At 34.6% G+C, this 23001-nt stretch overlaps 1 protein-coding gene across 1 annotated transcript; it reads right to left on the reverse strand.

Annotated features, from left to right (window-relative positions):
- Window positions 1-10864: 10864 nt before the first annotated feature.
- LOC131928233 (CDK5 and ABL1 enzyme substrate 1-like) lies at window positions 10865-21613 on the reverse strand. The gene is given in 12 exon segments (XM_059284182.1): window positions 10865-11619; window positions 11913-12010; window positions 12214-12277; window positions 14978-15014; window positions 15220-15292; window positions 15295-15325; window positions 15443-15570; window positions 18776-18865; window positions 20205-20212; window positions 20947-21038; window positions 21271-21379; window positions 21588-21613. Coding segments are annotated over 12 exon segments (897 nt in total). The 3' UTR covers window positions 10865-11478.
- Between the last annotated feature and the right edge of the window lie 1388 nt (window positions 21614-23001).

Consider the following 23001-nt stretch of genomic DNA (forward strand, 5'->3'; position numbering starts at 1 on the left):
ATTTATATAAATGACTTAAATGAAAACATCCCAAGGAGAGTAAAAAGAAGCATGTTTGCAGACGACCTTTCACTAATCAGCACAGAGGAATATATTGGTACCTCAAAATTTCGTCTTCAAGAAACACTTGACAAGCTCGGCAAATGGACCAAAAACTGGGGCTTATCCATCAATACCAAGAGAACTACTTATTCAATCTTCACCTTATCAATTAAACATCAAAAAATGAAACTTACCCTAGAAAACCAAGAGCTAGAAAAAAATGACCACCCCAAATACCTAGGAGTCACTTTTGACATTCGACTTACCTGGAGAAAACAAATAGAAAACACACAAAGTAATGGGATCAAAAGACTTAATCTAATGAGGAAACTGTCAGGAACAGACTGGGGAGCAAATCACCACATCCTGAAAAAAACCTACACCAGCTATGTGAGACCTACGTTAGAATATGATGCTTCGGCTTGGGGCTCAGCAGCAAAAACAAATATTAGCAAAATTGACAAAGTTCAGAACATTGGTTTGAGAATAATGACAGGAGCCATGAAAACAACACACATAAAAGCTATGGAGGAAATAGCCGCTCTTAGCTCAATAGAAGAAAGAAGAGAATAAAAAATCCTCACTCAATACACAAAGCTAGAGGCACTGGAAAACCATAACCTAAAACAAAAACTCCAGAAACCAAGTCCATCAACCAGACTACAAAGAACAAGTTTCATCAAAGAAGCAAAGAATCTGAAAAATAAATATGAAATCAAAAATATCATTCCTGAAGCAATAAAAACTCAAAACCTCTCCCCGCCTTGGATCTCCCACTGTCACTTAACCATTATTGACTCAATAGACACTATAGGAAAAAAATCTGACTATGATCTAGAAGAACTTAAGAAAATAACAAATAAACACATTAAGGATCAGTACCCCAGCAATACCTGGATTAGAGTTTACACAGATGGCTCAGCTGAAGATGCCACAAAAAAGGGCGGGGCTGGCATCCTTATTGAATGGCCAAGCGGAGAAAGCCTGGAAAAGGCAATAGCCACAGGCAGCCTATCCGACAATTTTAGGGCAGAAAAAGAAGCTTTAGAACACGCAGCAAACCTCCTGTCAGAACACCCTGAATCACCGAATAGCCAGATTGTATTTTTTACAGATGCCAAATCAGTCCTGCAATCCCTACAAAATCCAGAGTCCTATTTTCAAACACTTATGACAGCACTAGAGAGGCTAAAAATACCTGCAGCAGAATTGTGCTGCAGTGGATCCCGGGCCACTGCCAGATCCAGGGTAACGAGATCGCAGACCAGCTGGCAAAAATTGGGGGAAAGAAACCACAACCGGAAATTTCGATACACCCAAAAGAAATAAAAAGAATTATAAAAAACAAACAAACGCAAATGTGGTCTGTCACACACCCTCACTACATTAAAGACGACGGCTATTATAATTTAACACGAAAACAACAATACATAATCTTTCAACTTAGAACAGGCCACAACAGACTAAATCAACACATGCACAGAAAACTGAAGGTTGGGTGTAGCGAAATGTGCCCTTGTGGCAAGGCCCCGGAAAACACGGAGCACGTACTCCAGGAATGTACTTTGTAAAGCCAGGCACGAGACAGACACTGGCCCCAGCCCACCCCACTCAGGGAAAAATTATATGGGGCACCTGACAAACTGGAGACCACAGTCCGGTTTGTCCACGAAGTTGGACTTGTTGTCTGAATCCTCCACCATATTCACAATTAAGAACGAAGAAGAAGAAGAAGAAGACAAGCACTATTATCTTGTACTTCCGTGTTCTAGTAATGTCCGGGATATGCTAATCGAATTTTCTCATAGATATATTTATTAAAAACATGAAGATAGCCTACCTCTTGAAGTTTTTACTTTCTCCTATATACGAAGTATAGAGAAAGTATTGTAATCGTGCAATAAAAATCGAGATTTTTTAAAAATCTCGACGTTTTACAGCACACTGATACGGAAAAACATACTTTTGCAATCTTGTCCGTATGTCTGTGTGTCTGTTGTGTGTAAACAAGATAACTTGAGTACCGTTACAGCTAGGTTGATGAAATTTCATATATAAGTATTTTATCAAAATTGTAGATCCTGATCAACTTTTGAGCGATTTCCGATAACCGGAAGTAGTACTTTTTCTACTTTGAATTTTTCAAACTTGCGTACTATTTTAGATAGATGCATGAAATTTCACAAGTAAGTAAAAGATCTAATTCTCTACCTTCTGTCAAATTTTGAGTATTTTCCGTTGACCGGAAGTACTAATTTACGCTATTTCCGATTTCTTAAAAAACGCATGTAAATTTATAAAGTACAAATAATATCCCGCACTTTTATGCACTTTTATGCGTTCACTTGGTGTGCGATTCTTTTTTTTACGAGATTCTATTCTATTATAAAAAGTTTAAGTAATTAAAAATGGATAACAAATATTGTCTATGTCCTGAGTTGCCATCCCTCGTAATTTTATATTAGAACGAGAAAAATGGCCCGTTGAGGAAGGATACAACGGGCGCTAGGCTGATAGTGCTGTCTCTTTTCTCTAAACTAAAACCAACCCACCCCCCCCCACACACACACACCACCCCCCCCCCCCCCCACACACGCACACACCACCCCCCCCCCCCCCCCCCCACACACGCACACACCACCCCCCAAAAAAACATGTCTACCGTCCCATTCAACGAAATATAATTATATACTTTTTCCAGTGTCCGCCCCCTCCCCGAAAATTCTACCCCCGCCCCCGAAAATTTCAAGTACCCCCACCCCTCTCCGGGGAGGAAAAAGTCTGAAAGAAACACTGGTGTCGCGCTTAGCCACTACCCGAAGAATTGCATTAAAGAAATTGCAAGAAAACCACTTTTTAGATTAGACGCATTAATTAGGCGGTAATTTTATTATAGAGTATCGATGAAGAAATTTCTTTGGAGTTGGGGAGGGGGGGAGGCTCAGACGTTCTTACGCGGGGGTGGGGCTTCGCCCCTACCCGAAGAATTATATGCAAGAAACTCTTCACGCAAACCATTTAGATTAGACAAAATTTCCTTTTTATTCAATGACGTCATATTACTGTGTGCACTCTCCGGCTTGAGATGCTAAATGTGGCGACGTCATACTTCGTTTTTCGAATTACTATGCAGGTTTTTAATTTGCTTGTGTTTTCTCTAGAGCGTTCTTGTCAGACAGAGCGTTCTTGTCAGATACACAGACAGCGAAACTATTAGTATTAATATTCGAGAAAGTTTAGGGGAGATCACTCCCGGTTTACTTGTTTTTATGGTGTTGTTCTCCAGCATCAGTTTGATACCAGAGTTTCTTCCAGGCATCTCTGAAATTTTTTTACCGCCCCCCCCCCCCCCCGAACGAAATGAAATATATATAATTTATACAGAAAATGTATACTTTTAACATTGTCCGCCCCCCCCCCCCCAGAAAGTTTACCGCACCCCCCCCCCGAAATTTCAAGTGCCCCCCCCCCCCCCCGGAGAAAAAAGTCTGTAAGAAACACTGGTCGATACACCATCTATCATATACAGAAACTTGGCATACAAATCTAAATAAACTTACTAAAAGGCAAGGTACATTTTATTCAGTCGTTTACATCAGGAGTCTCCAAACTTTTCAGTCCGAGGGCCGCATTAACTATCAAATTTCAGCTCGGGGGCCAGTTTCTTCCAGGCATGTCTTTGATTTTTCTGGGCAAGGTTCCTCAGCCATCAGCAACAAACGTTTTTTTCCCTGGACAAAAAGATCTCCGTGAGCCGGATGAGAGGACATCGCGGGCCGCATCCGGCCCGCGGGCCGTAGTTTGGAGACCCCTGGTTTACATCATTGTACTGTCATACTTGTTTAAACATGTTATTAGTTTCAAGCTTGACTGTCTTTAGTTATAATTCCAAAATCGTTGTTTTTGAAAAATAAAAAGGTATAAATGTTATAGATTCCAGCCTACAATAGTTATTTATGGATCCTTAAGAGATGGTGAAAAATATAAAACAGACAATTAAGTAGATGATTAATTTGCGACTAAGACGATTTTAGACGCATTTGTTGCACTGTAGCACAATGTATGTCTACTGACATTAAGTATTGCAATCTACAACGGCTACTGATGTTTTTGTTTTTCAACTTAATGCTAAAAAAGGCTACCAAACTATTTTGTTTAGAACTTCTGCTCTGTATAATTTTTACAATCTAATATATAAAGCTCAGTTCTGTATGTAAAACATATGTTTGTCGTTGGTCTTCGATGGATTTAAGTGTTAGATAATTAAAGTCCTTATGGTCTACATTTATGAGTTAAAAAATTAATATTGAAAGTTTTGGGAAATAATTTTCATTTATCAAACTGAAAGTAATAATTTTCGGCATGTTTATTAAACACAAGTTTTTAAAAAAATATCATCTTTTACAACAATTCTAATTATGTCTTTATTTAGTCCTATAGCACTTACTTCCCTTTGATAAATTAGGAAAACACAATTACTTCCCTTTATAAAACCATTGCATTAGTCGAAAATAATTTACTTTTTAATTACTTTGTTTTGATGTTGGGAAAAAAAAATAATTACATAATTAGCGGGGATTGATCAAGTGCAAATGTTGTAGGTATTTTACGGATAAGCTTGGAGTATTAAAATTGTTCATCAAATTGAAACAGGCGCGTTCGTTTAAGTGAGTGCAAAAGACTATGAATAAGTTGGGGTACTATAGTCGTTCATTAAGCTAAAACAGGTGATTCCGCCCCAGGCGTTTATGTTCGCGTTAGTGTTTTCTTTGTGTTTAGGTGGGTTTGCGTTAGTGGTTGCGTTTTGATTTGGTTCGTTTTTGTTCTTTCTTTTTTCGTTTTTGTTCGTATTTTTTTGTTTGGGTTTGTATTTGTGTTTTTGGTTGGTTTTGCGTTTGAATTTGGTTTGTTTTCGTTTGCTTTTTCGTTGTTTTTTTTTGTTGGTATTGGTGTTTGTGGTTGGGTTTGTTGTTAGGTTTTTGTTTTCGTTTGCTTTTTTGTTTGTTTTTTCTTTGTGTTTGTATTGGTGTTTGTGGTTGTGGTTGGGTTTGTTGTTAGGTTTTTGTTTTCGTTTGTATTTGTAATTGTGTTAGCGTTATGTTTGCGTTTTGTTGTTTTGGTTGGTTGTGGTTTGGGTGGGCAATGCCGGGTTTATGATGATTACTAAACACACAGGTAATGGTCTTTAACAGAAAGGTTTTTCACAGAAGCCAGAGCAGGGCCTGGCCGGGACGGCTAGTAGCAAATAACTTAAAGTTGTATTTATAAGTAAGCGGTCAACCTAAGGTATAGGAATTTGAAATTAATGTAAAGATAAGCAACGAGTTCTTTCCCATTTAAAAATACAAATACCAGAATTTCATTCAAGGGAATTAACTTTCACAAAAATATCTAAATTAACCAAGTGTAGCTCACATGCTTGAAAAAAACAAAAAAACAAACAATCTAAATTTCATTAAGTGATAATTATAAAACATTTTTTATATTAGCTATGTAACCGTGTCAAAGGAATATTTTTTACTCGTTGACTACTTAACTGTTAGTTTTGTTTGAAAGTCTAAACATGGTAGCTTTTTATTCTAGTCAATTTTGATGACATACATTAAATTGCATTCTTTCTGTTGGAGTTTCCCTTTAAAATTTTGGATCCCTAAATAAAAAAAAACAAACATCTGGAATAACAGCCTACATTTAACTAAATATTGTTCTTTTAAAAAGAAAAAAAAAATGATTCGGAATAATAGTCTACATAGAACTAAAATATTGGTCTTACATTTCAAATCATGCACTTTTAAATGATGAACAGACTTCCGCTTTGTAACAACAGCATTCGCTTAACTTATCATCACAAGGATCAACAAATAGAATTTTATTTTCAAAATGGCTGGGGACTTTGTGCCTGAATCAGAACTTAATCTTAAAGGATGGCAGAAGCATTTCAATAGCTACACATTGAGAGGGAGATTCAATTGGGTTGCAGCAACATATGGGTCATTATTTGGAGGCTTTATACTGTACAAGTTACTGAAGAAGAAACCTCAAATGGCAGATCACTAGTTTCTTCACAACAAATTCTAGTTTTAGTTACTGTGAGCAAAATAATATTGTATGAGCATTAAAAAATGGTAATAAAAATTTGAAATACAACTTTAAAAAAAATAAAATAAATAATGGGACGCTTTATAAGATATTGCTATTATTATTGATTAAATATAAAAACAAGTATAATTTAAAAAAAAAACAAAGTTTACGGTTGGTTATACATTCCAGCCTATATAATAATATATATTAATACTTTAAAAGCGGTCATTTAGATGTAACAATGGCAGTTTGTAACAATGACATGACAAAAACCATTACACATGCAAATAACCATTACACATCACAAAAACCATTACACATCACAAAAACCATTACACATCACAAAAACCATTACACATAAAAAAACCATTACATATCACAAAAACCATTACAGATCACAAAAACCATTACACATCACAAAAACCATTACACATCACAAAAACCATTACACATCACAAAAACCATTACACATCAAAAGTACTCACCATAGAAAGACTGTCGCAATGATTGTGTGATGGGTTGTACAGATGATTGTGTATCTTAAGATTGGTGGCGAAACCTTAAGATTGGTGGCGAAACACGTTCACCATAGATAACTAACAAATATGATAAATTGTAGAATGAATGAAGAGATAATTAGTGACCGAACACAAAAATAGTATCCACTTTTTGTTGAGCTACTTATGTGAAGTTTTCCAAATTTGTTGTATACAGCATAAAGAACGTAGTAAATTTCAGAACGATATTTTAGAAAAGAAAAAACATATTTTTAAAACATTTCTAATTTTCTTCTTGTTAGACACAGCTTCATAAGTTAAAAAAATACTAACTGGTAAAATCTACAAGTGAGTAGATTTCATAAACATTCTATTTTTTCCTCGTGTGTTTTTGACGTGTGTGTGTGTGTGTGTCAATGTTGACGTCATGGTGTGTTCACAGATAGCTAGAGTTGTTGTGGATTGAACAACAAAGTGAATCACTTACAGGACGAGGGTAGGTTGATTAGACTTACGCGGTGATTCAGTGAGAGGTACTCACTGTTGCCTTGGTGGTGGTGTACTTGAAAACACACACACACACACACACACACACACACACATATATATATATATATATATATATATATAAATATATATATATATATATATATATATATATATATATATATATATATATATATATATATATAAATTCATACCAATTGTTATTCTTACACACTTGGGGTGGGGGGGGGGGGGGGGGGGGGGAGAGTGAGATGCTTTGAATAGAATTGTAAAATAAAAAAAGGGTTGGGACGATTGAATTATAAGGGGAGAGAAGAGCGTATAAGCTGTTGATTTGTTTGGGTTATATCCCTTGCTACGTACCTTGCTCCAGTCCCTGCGAGATGTGCTTAGTGTTTTGTTGGTTTTTTTAATCGGGGATATGGGGGGGGGGGGGGGGGGGGGGGGCAAGGGTAACACCATTGTTAGAAAAGTATGCATTTGGTTAGTGGCATAAGTATAGAATTAAGTATATGTTGTACGAGGAAATACTACAGTATATAAATGACGGGCCGTTCACAATACACACATTTTTGTTGTTGTGTACCTGTACCTGTACCTGTACCTGTACCTGTACCTGTACCTGTACCTGTACCTGTACCTGTACCTGTACCTGTACCTGTACCTGTACCTGTACCTGTACCTGTACCTGTACCTGTACCTGTATGTGATGACGCAAGATTACGTCAGACATGTTTAGCAGATATAGTTTAGCAGAAACAGACTATAGGCCTAGTTGGTTGGTTAGAGAGGCCAATGGGCGCACAGGGCTGACCGGTCACGTGGGACGGTCAGCTGACCACTGAGGCGTGGGGCAGTAGAGAGATTAGCGGGTTGATATGTAGATAGCGAAGAGAGAAGGTGTTAGGTAGTGGTTAGAGACGGTTGTAATTTGCAGAGCTACGGAACAGTTGGTTAGTGTTAGGATTGGTCATGGGAGTGCGTAGTAGTAGGTAGCATGTGGTATGAACAGTCAGTAGTAGAAGTAAATAGTACAGTGTAGATCAGTTAGGTAGAAACTTGATCTTTTTTATAATTTTAATAAAGAACTTTGTTTTGGAACTTAAACTGTGTGTTATTGGATACATTCGTTCCGCATTCATAAAATCCCCACCCTCACAACTGGTGGTGCAACAAGAAGAACTACAAACAAAGAAGATCCATTCGTACCATCACACTGTACCTGTACCTGTACCTGTACCTGTACCTGTACCTGTACCTGTACTGTACCTGTACCTGTACCTGTACCTGTACCTGTACCTGTACCTGTACCTGTACCTGTACCTGTACCTGTACCTGTACCTGTACCTGTACCTGTACCTGTACCTGTACCTGTACCTGTACCTGTACCTGTACCTGTACCTGTACCTGTACCTGTACCTGTACCTGTGCCTGTCTCTGTACCTGTACTGTACCTGTACCTGTACCTGTACCCTGTACCTGTACCTGTACCTGTACCTGTACCTGTGCCTGTGCCTGTGTCTGTGCCTGTACCTGTACCTGTACTTATACCTATACCTATACCTATACCACATTTCTGTTATAAAATATGGTTAGATGCAGTGAATGTATTTCGGCATTTGCAAAAAAAAAACCTGATACATCATCTCTAAAACCACTGAAAAGAATGTTCTTTGTAGATTTTACGTACTCATATACGAATAAGGAAAGTAGTAGTGTGACCACAACACAAGGGGTCATCCATAAATGACGTCACACTCGTAGGGGGGAGGGGGAGTCCGTAATTTTGTGACGATGTGTGATGAGGGGGAGGGGGGGGGGGTTTCAAATATTGCCGACCAGGGGTTACCTTCAAACGTATTATGAAATTTTTTTCGAATGATCCAGTCTATTTACATTTTGCTTGCTTACATCATAAACCGAATTGTTTGACATACATTTTGTTAACTAGACACTGGATGGAAAAAGCTAAGATTCTGATATTCATTGTTATGGTGTGATATTTCCATGCTTCATGTTATCCGTTATCCAATACACGTTCTCATAAATGTAATTATCATCAGTTCATTAAAATGGTAGCTCCGGTGTTATGTTGGGGATGATCCATAAATGAAGTTACGTTTTTTTTTGACGATTTTTACTTCACCCCTCCTCCCTTCACAAAAAGCCAGAACCCCCCCCCCCCCCCCCCCCCCCCCCCCCAATCCAACGACATCACTCATTCTAATAAATTTATATTACAATGTATTTAAACAGTTTTCTAAAACACGAAATAATGGTTAAAATTCGCTTTCTAACATCACTTTTTTTAATAATACAAAAGTGTGACGTCACACTGACTCTCCTCCCATCATTACACATCGTCGCAAAATTACGGACTCCCCTCCCCCCCCTCCGAGTGTGATGTCATTCTACCATTCTAATTATCAGCAACAGTAAAAAAAAAGTTATTTAACCTATAGATCTAGTCTCTCCTAATTATTTTTCTGGGAGCCATTGTGCTTAAACAGTCAGTAATACATTAAATCACATTGGGGCTTTTAACAGGACATTGTTTAGTTTCTAATTATTGATATTAAAAACCTGTTTGTATTTTGTTTCGTAGATGAACAAACCATGCCAATTTATGATAACTGTTCTGTGCTACTGTTCCTTACCATATTAAAGTAATCCACTAGTACAAAACATTACTAAAACAATTCATGAAACATGGTTGAAAAACCAAAAAGTCCCAAGTTCGAACCACCAGGCAGATGAGGTTCAATAGCTGGGGACAGTAACCCATCTAGGAGAGACAAGTCCAAAGTCAAACAACTGCTGCCTTGTAGTTTGTTTTTGGTTAGACAAAGGCTATGGCACATAAGAAGTTGACATGTAATACTTAACTGTGATGGAGAAAATCCCTTCCAACATTACATTTAAGAATTAAAAAAAAAAGAAAATTAATGAAAAGAAAACAATTTTAAAAAGAACATATTTTAATATTAAAATCCATTCTGATAAAACATTCATTTAAATAAAATACTTTTTACATTTTCACACAAGCACTCCCACAAATAATGAAACAAAAAACCATATAATAATCATAGTGATGAAACATATGACCATATAATTCACAAAAGGAATGAAATAAATAACCATACAACACTCACTAGTAATGAAATAACTGTATATCACATATAAGTTATGAAACAAATAACCATACAACACCTATTAGTAATGCAAAAAATAACTGTTAAACACATAAGTAATTAAACAAAACAACACAGAAATGAAAAACAAATGGGTAAATGAAACAAAAAGTAATCTAACAAACAGCACAAACACTGGCATAAGTAATGAAACAGTTAGTACACACATAAAAAAATGAAATACCCAGATAGGTTGTTAACTAATAAAAAAAAAATAAAGATTGCACATGTGACTACCAACAATGGTTAAATCCCTGTCAAGCATTGGGGATTTTTTGATGGAGAAAATACAGCAGGAATCTGTAATACTAAACTTCTCATAAACTACAAAAAGATGTTTCTGTCTGCAAACATTTACTAGCCATGCTCAAAGCATGAAATAACTACATCTTTATTTAAATCTCATGTAAACATAATGTAAGTATTATTTGAAGCTTTAGAAATTTGAATTCTGAAAATTTAATATCTGGTATTTAAATCTTACTGCAAATGTCTTTCTCATTTCCCAGCGTGATTCAAAAGATGGTAAGAGTACTGAGTAGATAAAATTATTGAATTAAATAGATGGAATTTATCTTGGGAAATTTGAAATGCTAAAAAAAGCATTGTCATGTTTTGATTGTGAAAAAATAGATGTCAATGTAGAGCTACTATATATTCAACCAACAAAGTTCATTTTACCGGTCCATTTTCATTTTAAAACTTGAATGAGATCATTTGTATTTCTGTATGACGTTTTGATATGTATATGTACACTTATGTTACAAAATTTAAAAAAAAAACATGATTAATATGAACATTTTTTGGGGATATTTTTTTAACAAACAACAAGCACTGTAAAAATGTTATCTTAATAATCCACAAGCTTTTGAATATATTTTGGCTAAACTTATGAACAATCCACCTCTTTTTAGCTATCTCTCAAACAACTCACAGCCTTTGAACATCATTCTGACTTAAATTTTATACAATCGTCAAAGAGTTTTTGGCTTATCTTTTGTACAACCACAAGCCTAGAAACAATTTTTTTAATATAGCTTTAGTACAAGTTCAAGCGTTTGACCATTATTTAGCCTTAATCTTGTATACATCTTGAAAACATCTTGAAAGACATGCAAAGACTGGGCGGCTGGGAAGCCATACAGTGACCAATCATCCTGTTAAGACCTATACAGCAGCCTCTGGTAATGAGGGTAGATCTCTGTGTCTGGAATATGCAGGTAGAATTCTATGGCTACAAGACACTCTATCTCATATTGTAACAGCTCTTTTCTGCTTACACGAAAATCATCAACCACTTGCTGGAAATTAAATGAAACAAATTAGACAAACTAAATATGAAAATGGATAGGCAAAATTATTTTACAATGAAAATCATCAACCACTTGCTGAAAATTAAATGAAACAAATTAGACAATGAAAATATGAAAATGGATAGGCAAAAGTATTTTACAACAACAATCATCAACCACCTGTTGGGAATGGGATGTAAGCAAAAGTATTTTCTGTCAGTCAAATTATACGATTTGGTCTTCTATTTCTATTGAGCCAGATTAAAACGAAACAAACAAATTAAAAAAAAAACAAGAGTTACCTCAATAAGTTTGGTCAATGTTGTTCCTTTAACATCATTCAATTTGCTTGACAACAGTAAACATGCACCAGCACAAAGTTTACGATTTTGTTTAGTTGCTGAGAAAAAAGTTTGAAGTTATGAGGTGGGGGTTGCACAGGAAGCTTTGTTTGGTTATACATTGTTTTTTTTGTTGTTGTTGTTTCATAATTATTTTGGACGAGGTGTTTGAGAAGTTCTGAATAACAAAAATATTGTGGAAAAATTTGATAACTTAAATAAAAATTATTCAAGTTTTCTGTCATTTAAAAAAATGACTTACCTTTAAAATTATTTTTTAAAAAAAATACATAAGACTGTGCTACTGTCCACAAGTCTACAAAACACTGAAAACAAATTTTTACAAATTGATATTTTTTATCAAGACTAAGTAATAGAAAAAAAAATTGAAATAGAATGTGGCAGGAAACAGATTCAACCCTCAAGCATCTACTTTTAGGGTCGATTTTCGCCAATTTTCAAAGTAACAAATATTGACGTATTATATATCAATTTTGTTGCTTAACAATCGAGGAATTCAAAAATATAAAAATTAATAGCACTAGACATTTACATCACGTTCAAAATGTAGATTAACCACACTCACTCAACTGAGATTTTTTTTACATCTAAATGTAGTGAGGTCTACAAATCCACGAAATTCACAAAATTAACAATATAATTACACAGAAATGTCACTTAGGCATACATTTATTTGTAATTATGTCAAACTTTACAAAATATACCAGTTTATAGCTTATTTCTATAATTATTCTTGAAAAAAAAAACGACCGCCCTCCCCTTTAAAATTCTGGCTTTTAGAAACAATCTGGGGAAGAAAAAAAATAACAGAGTTAAATATAGAAGGTCTAGGCCTATATAAAAAACATTATTAATAAAATATGTCTATATGCCAATTTTTAATATAGTTGCAGCATTTACATGGCTAATTATAATTGTTTAGTACTTTAAACATTAATTTAAAGTTACGACACTTGTCTGTGGCGGCATTCAAGTGTAGTGTCAGTGTAGTAGGTGAACAGGGTGTTAGGGCCTGATAAGATTTCATTAGAATTGGTAATGAACAGAATGTATAATTAGAACTAGCCTATAAAAACAATGTTGATGATAGATGCAGTTGTTTTAATGCTACTTATAATAGATCAAAATGACAAACATAATTAAAACCTAAGAATCTGGAAGCGGTGACCCCATTTTACTGACACGGTTGTCAAATAGTAAGTAAATAGATCTACTAGATTTACGTAATTTTGAAATTACGCTAGATCTAGAAGCAAAATCACTTTTAAAAACCGAAGTTAGTGATTAGATCTATAATGAAATTAAAATCAACAACTGATATGTAAGTATCTTTTGATTAAAAAAAATACGCTTAGTCTAAGAAAAAAAAATTCTATGGTGCACTCGATCCCTATCCCAAAACGTGCCAGCCATATCGCATGCGTAGTCAGCTACTCAGCTGCTTATCAAATCGATGAATTTTAAAGTTATATAGTAAAAGTAGGTCACCCTAAAAAAGAGAGTAAAATGGCTCCCGTTTTCACGACAGCCGTCACTCGATTCATAATTTACAGAGTTATAAAGTTCTACTTTCTTTTGGCTATAGATTTAAAGAAATATTAATTTGTTATTTCTCATGCGTTCCAACAATTGTACCTAATTTTAATAGACATTAGATTAGTAAGGACTCGATTCTTTTTAGAATTTGCCCTCGACCCTATACAGACTATTGCGAAGAAACAGACTCGCGCGAATGTCGTGCGTAGGCTGGTTCAGTGAGCGAAGATTAGAATTCTATTTCAGACGGAAAATTTTTACTTTGAAATAATTACATTATCAATTAATTTCGATTTAAAACAAATGGCTTAAAGTCAAAAGTAAAATAAAATTTAAAAACTTTGTTATTCGCAGTGTACTCAAGATTCTCGTGTTTTAAAAATAAGTCTAGATTTACTACGCGTGCGTGCATGGTGCGAATATCGATTTTCCCCGACAGAAAATAATAAAAAAAAATTTTAAAAGTATCTACGGCAAAATAATACTTATATTTTACAGAATTAAATAGATTTACCTAAACTGTTATTTAAATACATGCCTCGGAGGAAAAAATTACAATTTTATAGCCGTAAAAAATTAACTGAAATCCCCGCTGTCAACGACGCCGATGTGTCGTAATTATGGTCATTCATTTTGTTCAAATTAAAGTAAAAAACGCATTCAAATATACTTTTTTTTACTTTCATAATTTACAGCAATCATTTCTAATGAAAAATCCATAAAAATAATAGTTATTTTTACAAAATATTATTTCTTACCTTATTAGTGCAGTACACGTACTTTTCCAAGTAGATCCATTCCGTCTAGATTTGCATACTTCGCATCCTTCGCCGCGGCACAAAATGTCATAAAAAACGTATTCCACAAAAATGTTGCTAACGAAGCTTGTAAAAACCTTGCTCTATTTATCAGTATAAACAAAATCCCCGAACGATGTCTGGTTAGAAAGTTTATGAACGGCGAAGATCGAATATGCATTTTGCGGTACCAATCTGTTTCCTGCCTAAATCATGTTCTGAAACATATGTCAATTATTGTAGTTTCAAAAATTTTTAGGTTTTACTATAACTGTAACTTCTAGGTAAATTTTTATCAGTTTATAAAATAATCTAAGTATTTTTTCATGTTCAATACTGCTTATTTCACATATAAATTCAGCCTTTGGTAAGATTTAAATTCCTTGAATTTCTAAAAACTTAATCTCACATCACTAATTAACATTTTTCTAAGAAGCATTCCATTTAATACAAATATAGATCTTGATTCTGATAGATTTTTAAAATGATGTTCCTGATATGTAGATAATTCATTTTGAATATTTTTATGACTCAGATTTGAAAAATTACTTTAATTTGATACAGTAGGAATTATTAATGAAGAGGATACAACTGTCATTAATAACAAAAGAGCTTAGTTGTATTATGTATGTAAGTAATGCTGATTTCTCAATATTAAAATAATGGTCTTACCTTGACATGGGAAATTTGATATAGTTCTCTTTTTAAGCTGAAAGAAAAAAAAGTTTATAATGTATGTTTATTTTATAAAATGGGATATAGATTTTTCTTAAACAAAAAGGCAATTCTGTTTTCATTGTGGTAATTTAAATTGCCCTTTTTTAGCAAGTATATAAAACTGATGTCATTATGATTTATTACCTGCAAAATCCTCTCGGATGCACTAAATACTTTTATTATTTTTCAAAATTTACCTTCTTAGTTTAGAGAGCATTAGCTGTACATTAGGAAACCTATCTTTGAACTTCTCATTGAATTCTTTTTTAACATAGATGGCTTGACATAGTCTATAATAGATGTCTGAAAGAGAGGTAGAAATTTTAAAAATTATTTCTATTAACTAGGCAGTACTTGAACCTCAACTAAGCAAACAGATGAAACAGATGAAACAACTGAAACAGGTGAAACAACTGAAACAGAACGTTGAGACAAATTAGAACCATCCAGGTAGGATTTAAATGTTAACTCTGTCCTATAACTTCCAGACTGTAGCTCTGGGTCATCCAGTTTGTTGGCGTGATAAGCGTCACTAAAGTCTTCTTGTACTGAAATGTTGGCAGGTCAAATGTTAACAGGTCAGGGGTAAAAACCTCACACATCTGACAGGTAACACTAATTCACCTCTAGAAATGTTTACCCGATTCATCTTAAATACACATCACACAATAATCTCAAAGTAATGTTGATATGTAAATCAAAATTAAATATTAACATTATTTAAGTAGTTGCTTTAAGACAGTGGCGGAACTAGAAAAAAAGGGCCACCCCGCAAAAAAAAATTCTGGGCCCCGCCCTATATATATATATATATATATATATATATATATATATATATATATATATATATATATATATATATATATATATATATATATATATATATATATATATATATATATATATAAAAAACACAATATAAAAATTGGAGTGATTTCTGGCCTGATCGGGTTTTTGAAGAAAAAATGTGTTTTTTGTTAATTTAAACAAATTACAACATGCCATGTGTGTGAGTGAATTAGTCTGTTTTGAATGTTTTTTTTTTTTACATTTAGAACTAGTTTATTCAATATGTTTGCTGTGACACTGCCTACCCTCCCATTTTTTAGCCGGTCAAAAGAATATAAAGCGTGAAAGCTTTGTATGTGTAATGGTTTCTCGTGTTATGTTTATTTTTATGTTTTTTGTATTTTTATTATTTTTTTAAAATAAACTTCCTTTTTATGCTATGTCAATCTTTAGTATGTATTTTTCCCTCGTTTTCTTGAACTTGCTTTCTCTGTGTCTTTCTGTGTTTGTTTGTCTTTCCAATCAAATCTTGCGATCGAAATTTCTGGCACTTCCCAGTTAGCTAGCGCGCTGAAATTTTCAGGGAAGCTTTCTTTTGGATGACCATTGAATATTCAATTGTTATTATTACTAAATTGATCAATGGAAACATTTTATTGAGCATTTTAGACCGCTATATAATCTATATATATAATTATCCTCTGCGAGCCATTAGAAAAAAAACGAGCGACGCGTACCTCGCGCGCAGTGAAGCGAACGATCCCAAATCGCCACAGGCTTAGGGGCAGATAATTTAGTTTGAACCGAGTTTAAAGTTACAGGAGGTAGGCCAGTTTGGGGGAGACGATATGGTCGAGTGGTTATTATTGCTATCCCACTCGACACGGGTTCAAATCTATGTGTTAACACAACGTGTTTATTACGAGTTGTCTTTTTACGAGTTGTCTTTTTACGAGTTGTCTTTTTACGAGTTGTCTTTTTACGAGTTGTCTTTTTACGAGTTGTCTTCATTTACCCAAAAAAAGTGAAAAGATAAAATCGATAGCAAGATTTTAATGCAAACAAACAAAGACTAAAAAGTAAAAAATAATAATCATTAAAAAAGTTTTAAAAAACCCACGTTTTCTGATTGAACTAAAAAGTAGAAAATAAACGCTATACATCACAATAATGCAAGCGATCACTCTACTATAAGCGATCAAAAACGTGGGGCGCCGTGATTTTCTTACGGTTTCTAATACTGTTGACTCTCTACAAGCTCCCTAATAAAAGTCAATAGTATTATCTAATCAATAGTAATATAACTTTTACTTCGGCGCCCCACGTTTTTCATCGCTTTGCGGGGTCTGGCGGCACTGTAGTTCCGCCCCTGCTTTAAGATATTTTTTTATAATTAAACAGAAATTTTGTTTCTAATAAAACTAACAAAATTTCAAAATGAGTTCATGTTGGTCACATTAAAAAGTTATGAGGAATACAAAGATTTTTTTTAATACCAGATACTAACAACTTTTAGCTATCTTATACTGTACAAAATAAAGTGGAATGGCATGGTTGAGTGGTAACCACATAGGTACCTGACTCAAGCCAGAACAAGTCAATACAGCTGGGCATAATGCTGACCATAGTCATCTAATATACTGGGGATAATAAGCAGATACTCTACTTCATCTGCCATATGAAAAAGTACCAATGGTGTAAACATACTGAGGATTCATTACATTGTAATACATTTGGATTTTCTATAAGATAACACGGAATGGTCAAATTATAATAAAGTAAATGTGGAAAGGTTTTCAAATAATGTTTAAAGAGTTAATATTGGGCCAGGGGCGTAGCGAGGGGGGGGGGGGCGGGGGGTGCGGAACGCACCGGGTGACACCATTTATGGGGGTGGCACCAAGGCAAAAAATAGCAAAATATTTAGAGAAAAACTCGAGGGCGGGGGGGTGCAAATCGAAAACTTGAGGTGGGGGTGCAAATCGAAAGTTTGAGGGGGGGGGGGTGCAAATCGAAAACTTGAAAGTTTGTCCCTGGGAAGGGTCTCTATGCCTCTAGGGGGGTGACACCATTAAGTGCCGCACCGGGTGACACCCGACCTCGCTACGCCACTGTATTGGGCAAAACAAGAAGTAAGAAAGCTGAACAAAATAAGTGTTAAATTCTAGGGATCAAATGAAAACAAACACTACCTAAGTTATAAAGCTTTGCTAAATCAACTGCTAGATATGAGAAAGCATAAAAAAATATATGGGTGTGGTCAAGAGTTGTCAGTGTTTCCCTTTACATAGATCTTACTTAAAACAGATGGTAAAATAATTATTTTAACCTATTTTTAATAAATGTACCTAAAAATATTCCCTTTTTTCCTCCCCTTATCTGCTGATAAAATATTGGGGAGTGAGAGTTGTCTGATTGTCAATAGTTAAATGCTGTTAAAGGATTCATAAGGTAGGAAGCAGATGATTTATATCACAGTAGTGATTTCAAATAGCGTTGAAAACTTGATAGTTTATTTAAAAGGGCTATTATTAAAACAGATGATTACATTGCAAAATATCTCGAGACAAAATATTTCAGGGACAAAATATCTTACTGATAAAATAAAATACCTCGATGAAAAATATCTCAGACAAAATACCTCTCTGACAAAAAACTTAGCATGGAATATCTCACTAACTAAATATTTCAGACATTGATAAAGTCTCTCAAGGAAATTAAATCTCAGGACAAAATATTTAACCATCAAATAAAATACCTCCCTGATTAAATATCTCACAGATATATAACCAATCAAGGACAATATATCTCAAGACAACCTATCTCAGAGACAAAATATTTTAACTGTTTAGGAAGCAATTAGTTACTTATGGACTGAACATTCCAAACAGAATGCATCATTCTCCCCTCCATGAGAACAGCTCGCAAGGCCACAAAGAAAAAAGTATAGAAGCGTTACAATACCTGTCTCCAGGTGACAGTGCCACTGCCACTGGTTACTATGGTGGTGCCACAGGTGTTGGGGAGGGGTGTCATGCAGCACACATGGACCCTCTGGATCTGCCACTGTACAAGTCCGAGTTAACCTGTGTCCCCCATATCCATAATCTCCCTTACAAATCTGTAAAAGTCTGAGTTAACCTGTGTCCCCCATATCCATAATCTCCCTTACAAATCTGTACAAGTCTGAGTTAACCTGTGTCCCCCATATCCATAATCTCCCTTACAAATCTGTACAAGTCTGAGTTAACCTGTGTCCCCCATATCCATTATCTCCCTTACAAATCTGTACAAGTCTGAGTTAACCTGTGTCCCCCATATCCATAATCTCCCTTACAAATCTGTACAAGTCTGAGTTAACCTGTGTCCCCCATATCCATAATCTCCCTTACAAATCTGTACAAGTCTGAGTTAACCTGTGTCCCCCATATCCATTATCTCCCTTACAAATCTGTACAAGTCTGAGTTAACCTGTGTCCCCCATATCCATAATCTCCCTTACAAATCTGTACAAGTATGAGTTAACCTGTGTCCCCCATATCCATAATCTCCCTTACAAATCTGTACAAGTCTGAGTTAACCTGTGTCCCCCATATCCATAATCTCCCTTACAAATCTGTACAAGTCTAAGTTAACCTGTGTCCCCCATATCCATTATCTCCCTTACAAATCTGTACAAGTCTGAGTTAACCTGTGTCCCCCATATCCATAATCTCCCTTACAAATCTGTACAAGTCTGAGTTAACCTGTGTCCCCCATATCCATTATCTCCCTTACAAATCTGTACAAGTCTGAGTTAACCTGTGTCCCCCATATCCATAATCTCCCTTACAAATCTGTACAAGTATGAGTTAACCTGTGTCCCCCATATCCATAATCTCCCTTACAAATCTGTACAAGTCTGAGTTAACCTGTGTCCCCCATATCCATAATCTCCCTTACAAATCTGTACAAGTCTAAGTTAACCTGTGTCCCCCATATCCATTATCTCCCTTACAAATCTGTACAAGTCTGAGTTCACCTGTGTCCCCCATATCCATAATCTCCCTTACAAATCTGTACAAGTCTGAGTTAACCTGTGTCCCCCATATCCATAATCTCCCTTACAAATCTGTACAAGTCTGAGTTAACCTGTGTCCCCCATATCCATTATCTCCCTTACAAATCTGTACAAGTCTGAGTTAACCTGTGTCCCCCATATCCATAATCTCCCTTACAAATCTGTACAAGTATGAGTTAACCTGTGTCCCCCATATCCATTATCTTCCTTACAAATCAACTTCCTCATTGGACAACCCTCTTCATCATCCAACCCCAATAATTTAACGGGATTATTACATTTTATTTTATTTTGATAATATATGTATTAAAAGAAAGGGGACCTCAAAACAACTATAAGCCCTATATTTTTGTAGATATATATTAGCAAAAAAAGCTGGGTGTGTCAGTTAGTTGATAAACAATGTGTAAAGCACAAGCCTTCGTAATGTAAGAGCTAGAGCAAAGGTAGAAATATACAAAATATTTAAAACTTGTAAAGGAGATTGTAGGCTTTGAACTACATGCAAATAAACAAAAGCTAAATTAAAATAACTAAATTACAGTGACAAAGTATAGTTCTCTGTGTTAGGTAATAAAGTAATTGACTTAAAAAAATTGTGTGCAAATAAATATTTTAAAAATCTAAAATTGAAATGAAACCATATCCAAATATTTATTATGTGGTGCAAAATATATATATAATATATTACGTTAATCTAATTTTAAACTGGTAATATTTAGGCCCATATATAATAATGTAATCTATAAGATCAATGGATTACATGGTTGCAAGTGTTACTTCATCAGAATGTAAGTCAAGTCTATGATAATACAATCTACACCAACTCACACAATGAGAGCAAGCCAAATACCAATACATACATAACAAAGTAGATGCTGTTTTAAGCATTTCTGATGATCCTATCAAAAATTAGCATTTGTATTTTCTTATAGATAAACAACTTAAAAAGCAAAAACAAGAAGTTTAACAATTCTCACATTTAAAAATTATATGAAATTGGGGGACGAGTAATTTAAAAAGTGGAAATCGCAGGAGGAAAAAAAAAGTTTGAAAAGTTACCAAGTAAAAATACTTACTGCTAGATATTTGGTCCTTGTGCTCAGCTAATGTCCTCTTAACATTCCTTTTGTTTGATGCCACCAAGAAGCGACTATAAGAAACTTCCTACAAATTTTATGTAAAGATAATTTTAATAATTTAGCAACATGTCTTGATATTAAAAATAACTTTTATTCCAATATTTATAGAAAAGTTGGAATAATTAAGCCTTTACTTAAATTTTGTAAACTTAATGAATTTCAACTACTGCTTTATAAAACCAAATAGAAAATGTATAAATATAAAATTATTCCATCATCAGTTCAGAAAGGTTATTGTTTTTTGCAGTTTTACTCACTTGCTTAGCCCCATGCTGGAGTCCCACAAATAAAAGACCTTCCTGTGATGAATGGGACCTAGACCCAGAATGCCCTGATAAATGTCTGACACGACTTTCTTCTTCTTGCCTGAAAAACAAGAATGTCGGTAAAATGAATAAAGCTAACATAGGAAAATAAAATTAAGTTTTCAGAAAACCCTCAAACAAGATAAAGATTCTTGTTATTGTCTGTAATAGGATTACATACATAGGTTAGCCATTCTATTAGTAATTAGACTGACCCATTCTAGTACATTTGTTTACAGAAATAGATTAACTCAACGTCATCTGCCCACTTGACCATCAGATTTGAAAGGTTCATTTTTAGTTAAGCTGGAGTTTTAACAGATCTAGATCTACATCCTAACTAATGATGTATTGTTATCAGATTAGATTATTTCCCCTTACCTCGTTAAAAACTAGAATTATAAAGATGTTCTTTGCGAAAACCTCAGTTTAATGCTGCACCTCACTGCCAGTCCTATTTATAGACAAATTAATAAACAGCTCAATTTTAAGCTTAGTTTTTTATGATAAAATGTGTGAATGTAAAAAAAAAATATTAAAAATAAAATTAAAATTTCAAACAAAAAAAAATAAGAAAAAGCACAATGATGCTAAACTATGCCCACATGTGAAAAATATAAACATTATAAAGTCCATTTTGATTGGTTTTAGTTTGCGGTTTTAAAATCATGTTAAACATGTTAAAGATGCTTGATTTTTCTACACTGTTTATTACATTAATTATTTAAGTGACTTGTTCTTTCTAGCTAATAAAATAATTTTTTTTTTAGTTTCAGCCAGCAACCCCAAATGTCGGAGTGAGGTCCGCAGGTGGTTAACATGGATGCTACACAGTGGCACAAGACACGGTTGTGGATAACCTTGACTTTGCCTTAGACTTGATGTTGTATGTGGGCTGTGATAAAGGTGGGTCTTATGTCTCACAGTGCCTTGTTTTGTTTGGGTAGTAATAGGTATTATATCTGTGGGCATCTGTGATGGAGGCGTTAGTTATATGTGTATTAGTTATATGTGTGCAGTCTATGGGTAGTGTGATGGAGGCATTAGTAGAATGTACCCTATATGTGTGGACTGTGATTGAGGCATTCGTTATATGTGCTATCCATGGGCACTGTGAATGAGGCAGTCTATGGATAGTGTGATGGAGGCATTACTGAAATTAGTAACGTGTGCTATCTTTGTGCAGTGTATTGGAGGCATCAATATTATGTTGGCTGTAATAAAAAGGGAGTCTCTTGTCACAGTGCCTTGTTTTATTTGAGATAGAGTACTATTAGTGGGCACTGTGATGGAACCATTAGTTATATGTGTGCTATCTATGGTGTCTCATGTGATGGGTTCATTAATAATGCAACAACTATTTGGGGATTGAGATGATTTTGTCATGCTCTGTTTCATTTTATGAGACAAATCAGCTGTTAGATTTACAGAGTAAATTTTTTTTGTAAAATAAAAAAAAACACTTTGTTTACATTTAACTTTTTAAATGCATGGTAAATAATGGATTATTAATATTTTATTTATTATTAAACATTTTTTTCTGTTCTGTACATCTAGACTGGCTGTTTGAAAATGGTGGCTACACATCGTACATAGCTAAAGGGGAGGATGAGGAGGTGAGTTTAACCAGTCTTTGTTATGGTGTCTTGCTGTGACTGGTAGTAAGTTAAGCTACTTCATTTC

The sequence above is a fragment of the Physella acuta genome, unplaced genomic scaffold, assembly GCF_028476545.2.
Source record: "Physella acuta isolate Inbredline_101_S28 unplaced genomic scaffold, ASM2847654v3 ptg001479l, whole genome shotgun sequence".
In the NCBI taxonomy this organism is placed as follows: domain Eukaryota; kingdom Metazoa; phylum Mollusca; class Gastropoda; family Physidae; genus Physella; species Physella acuta.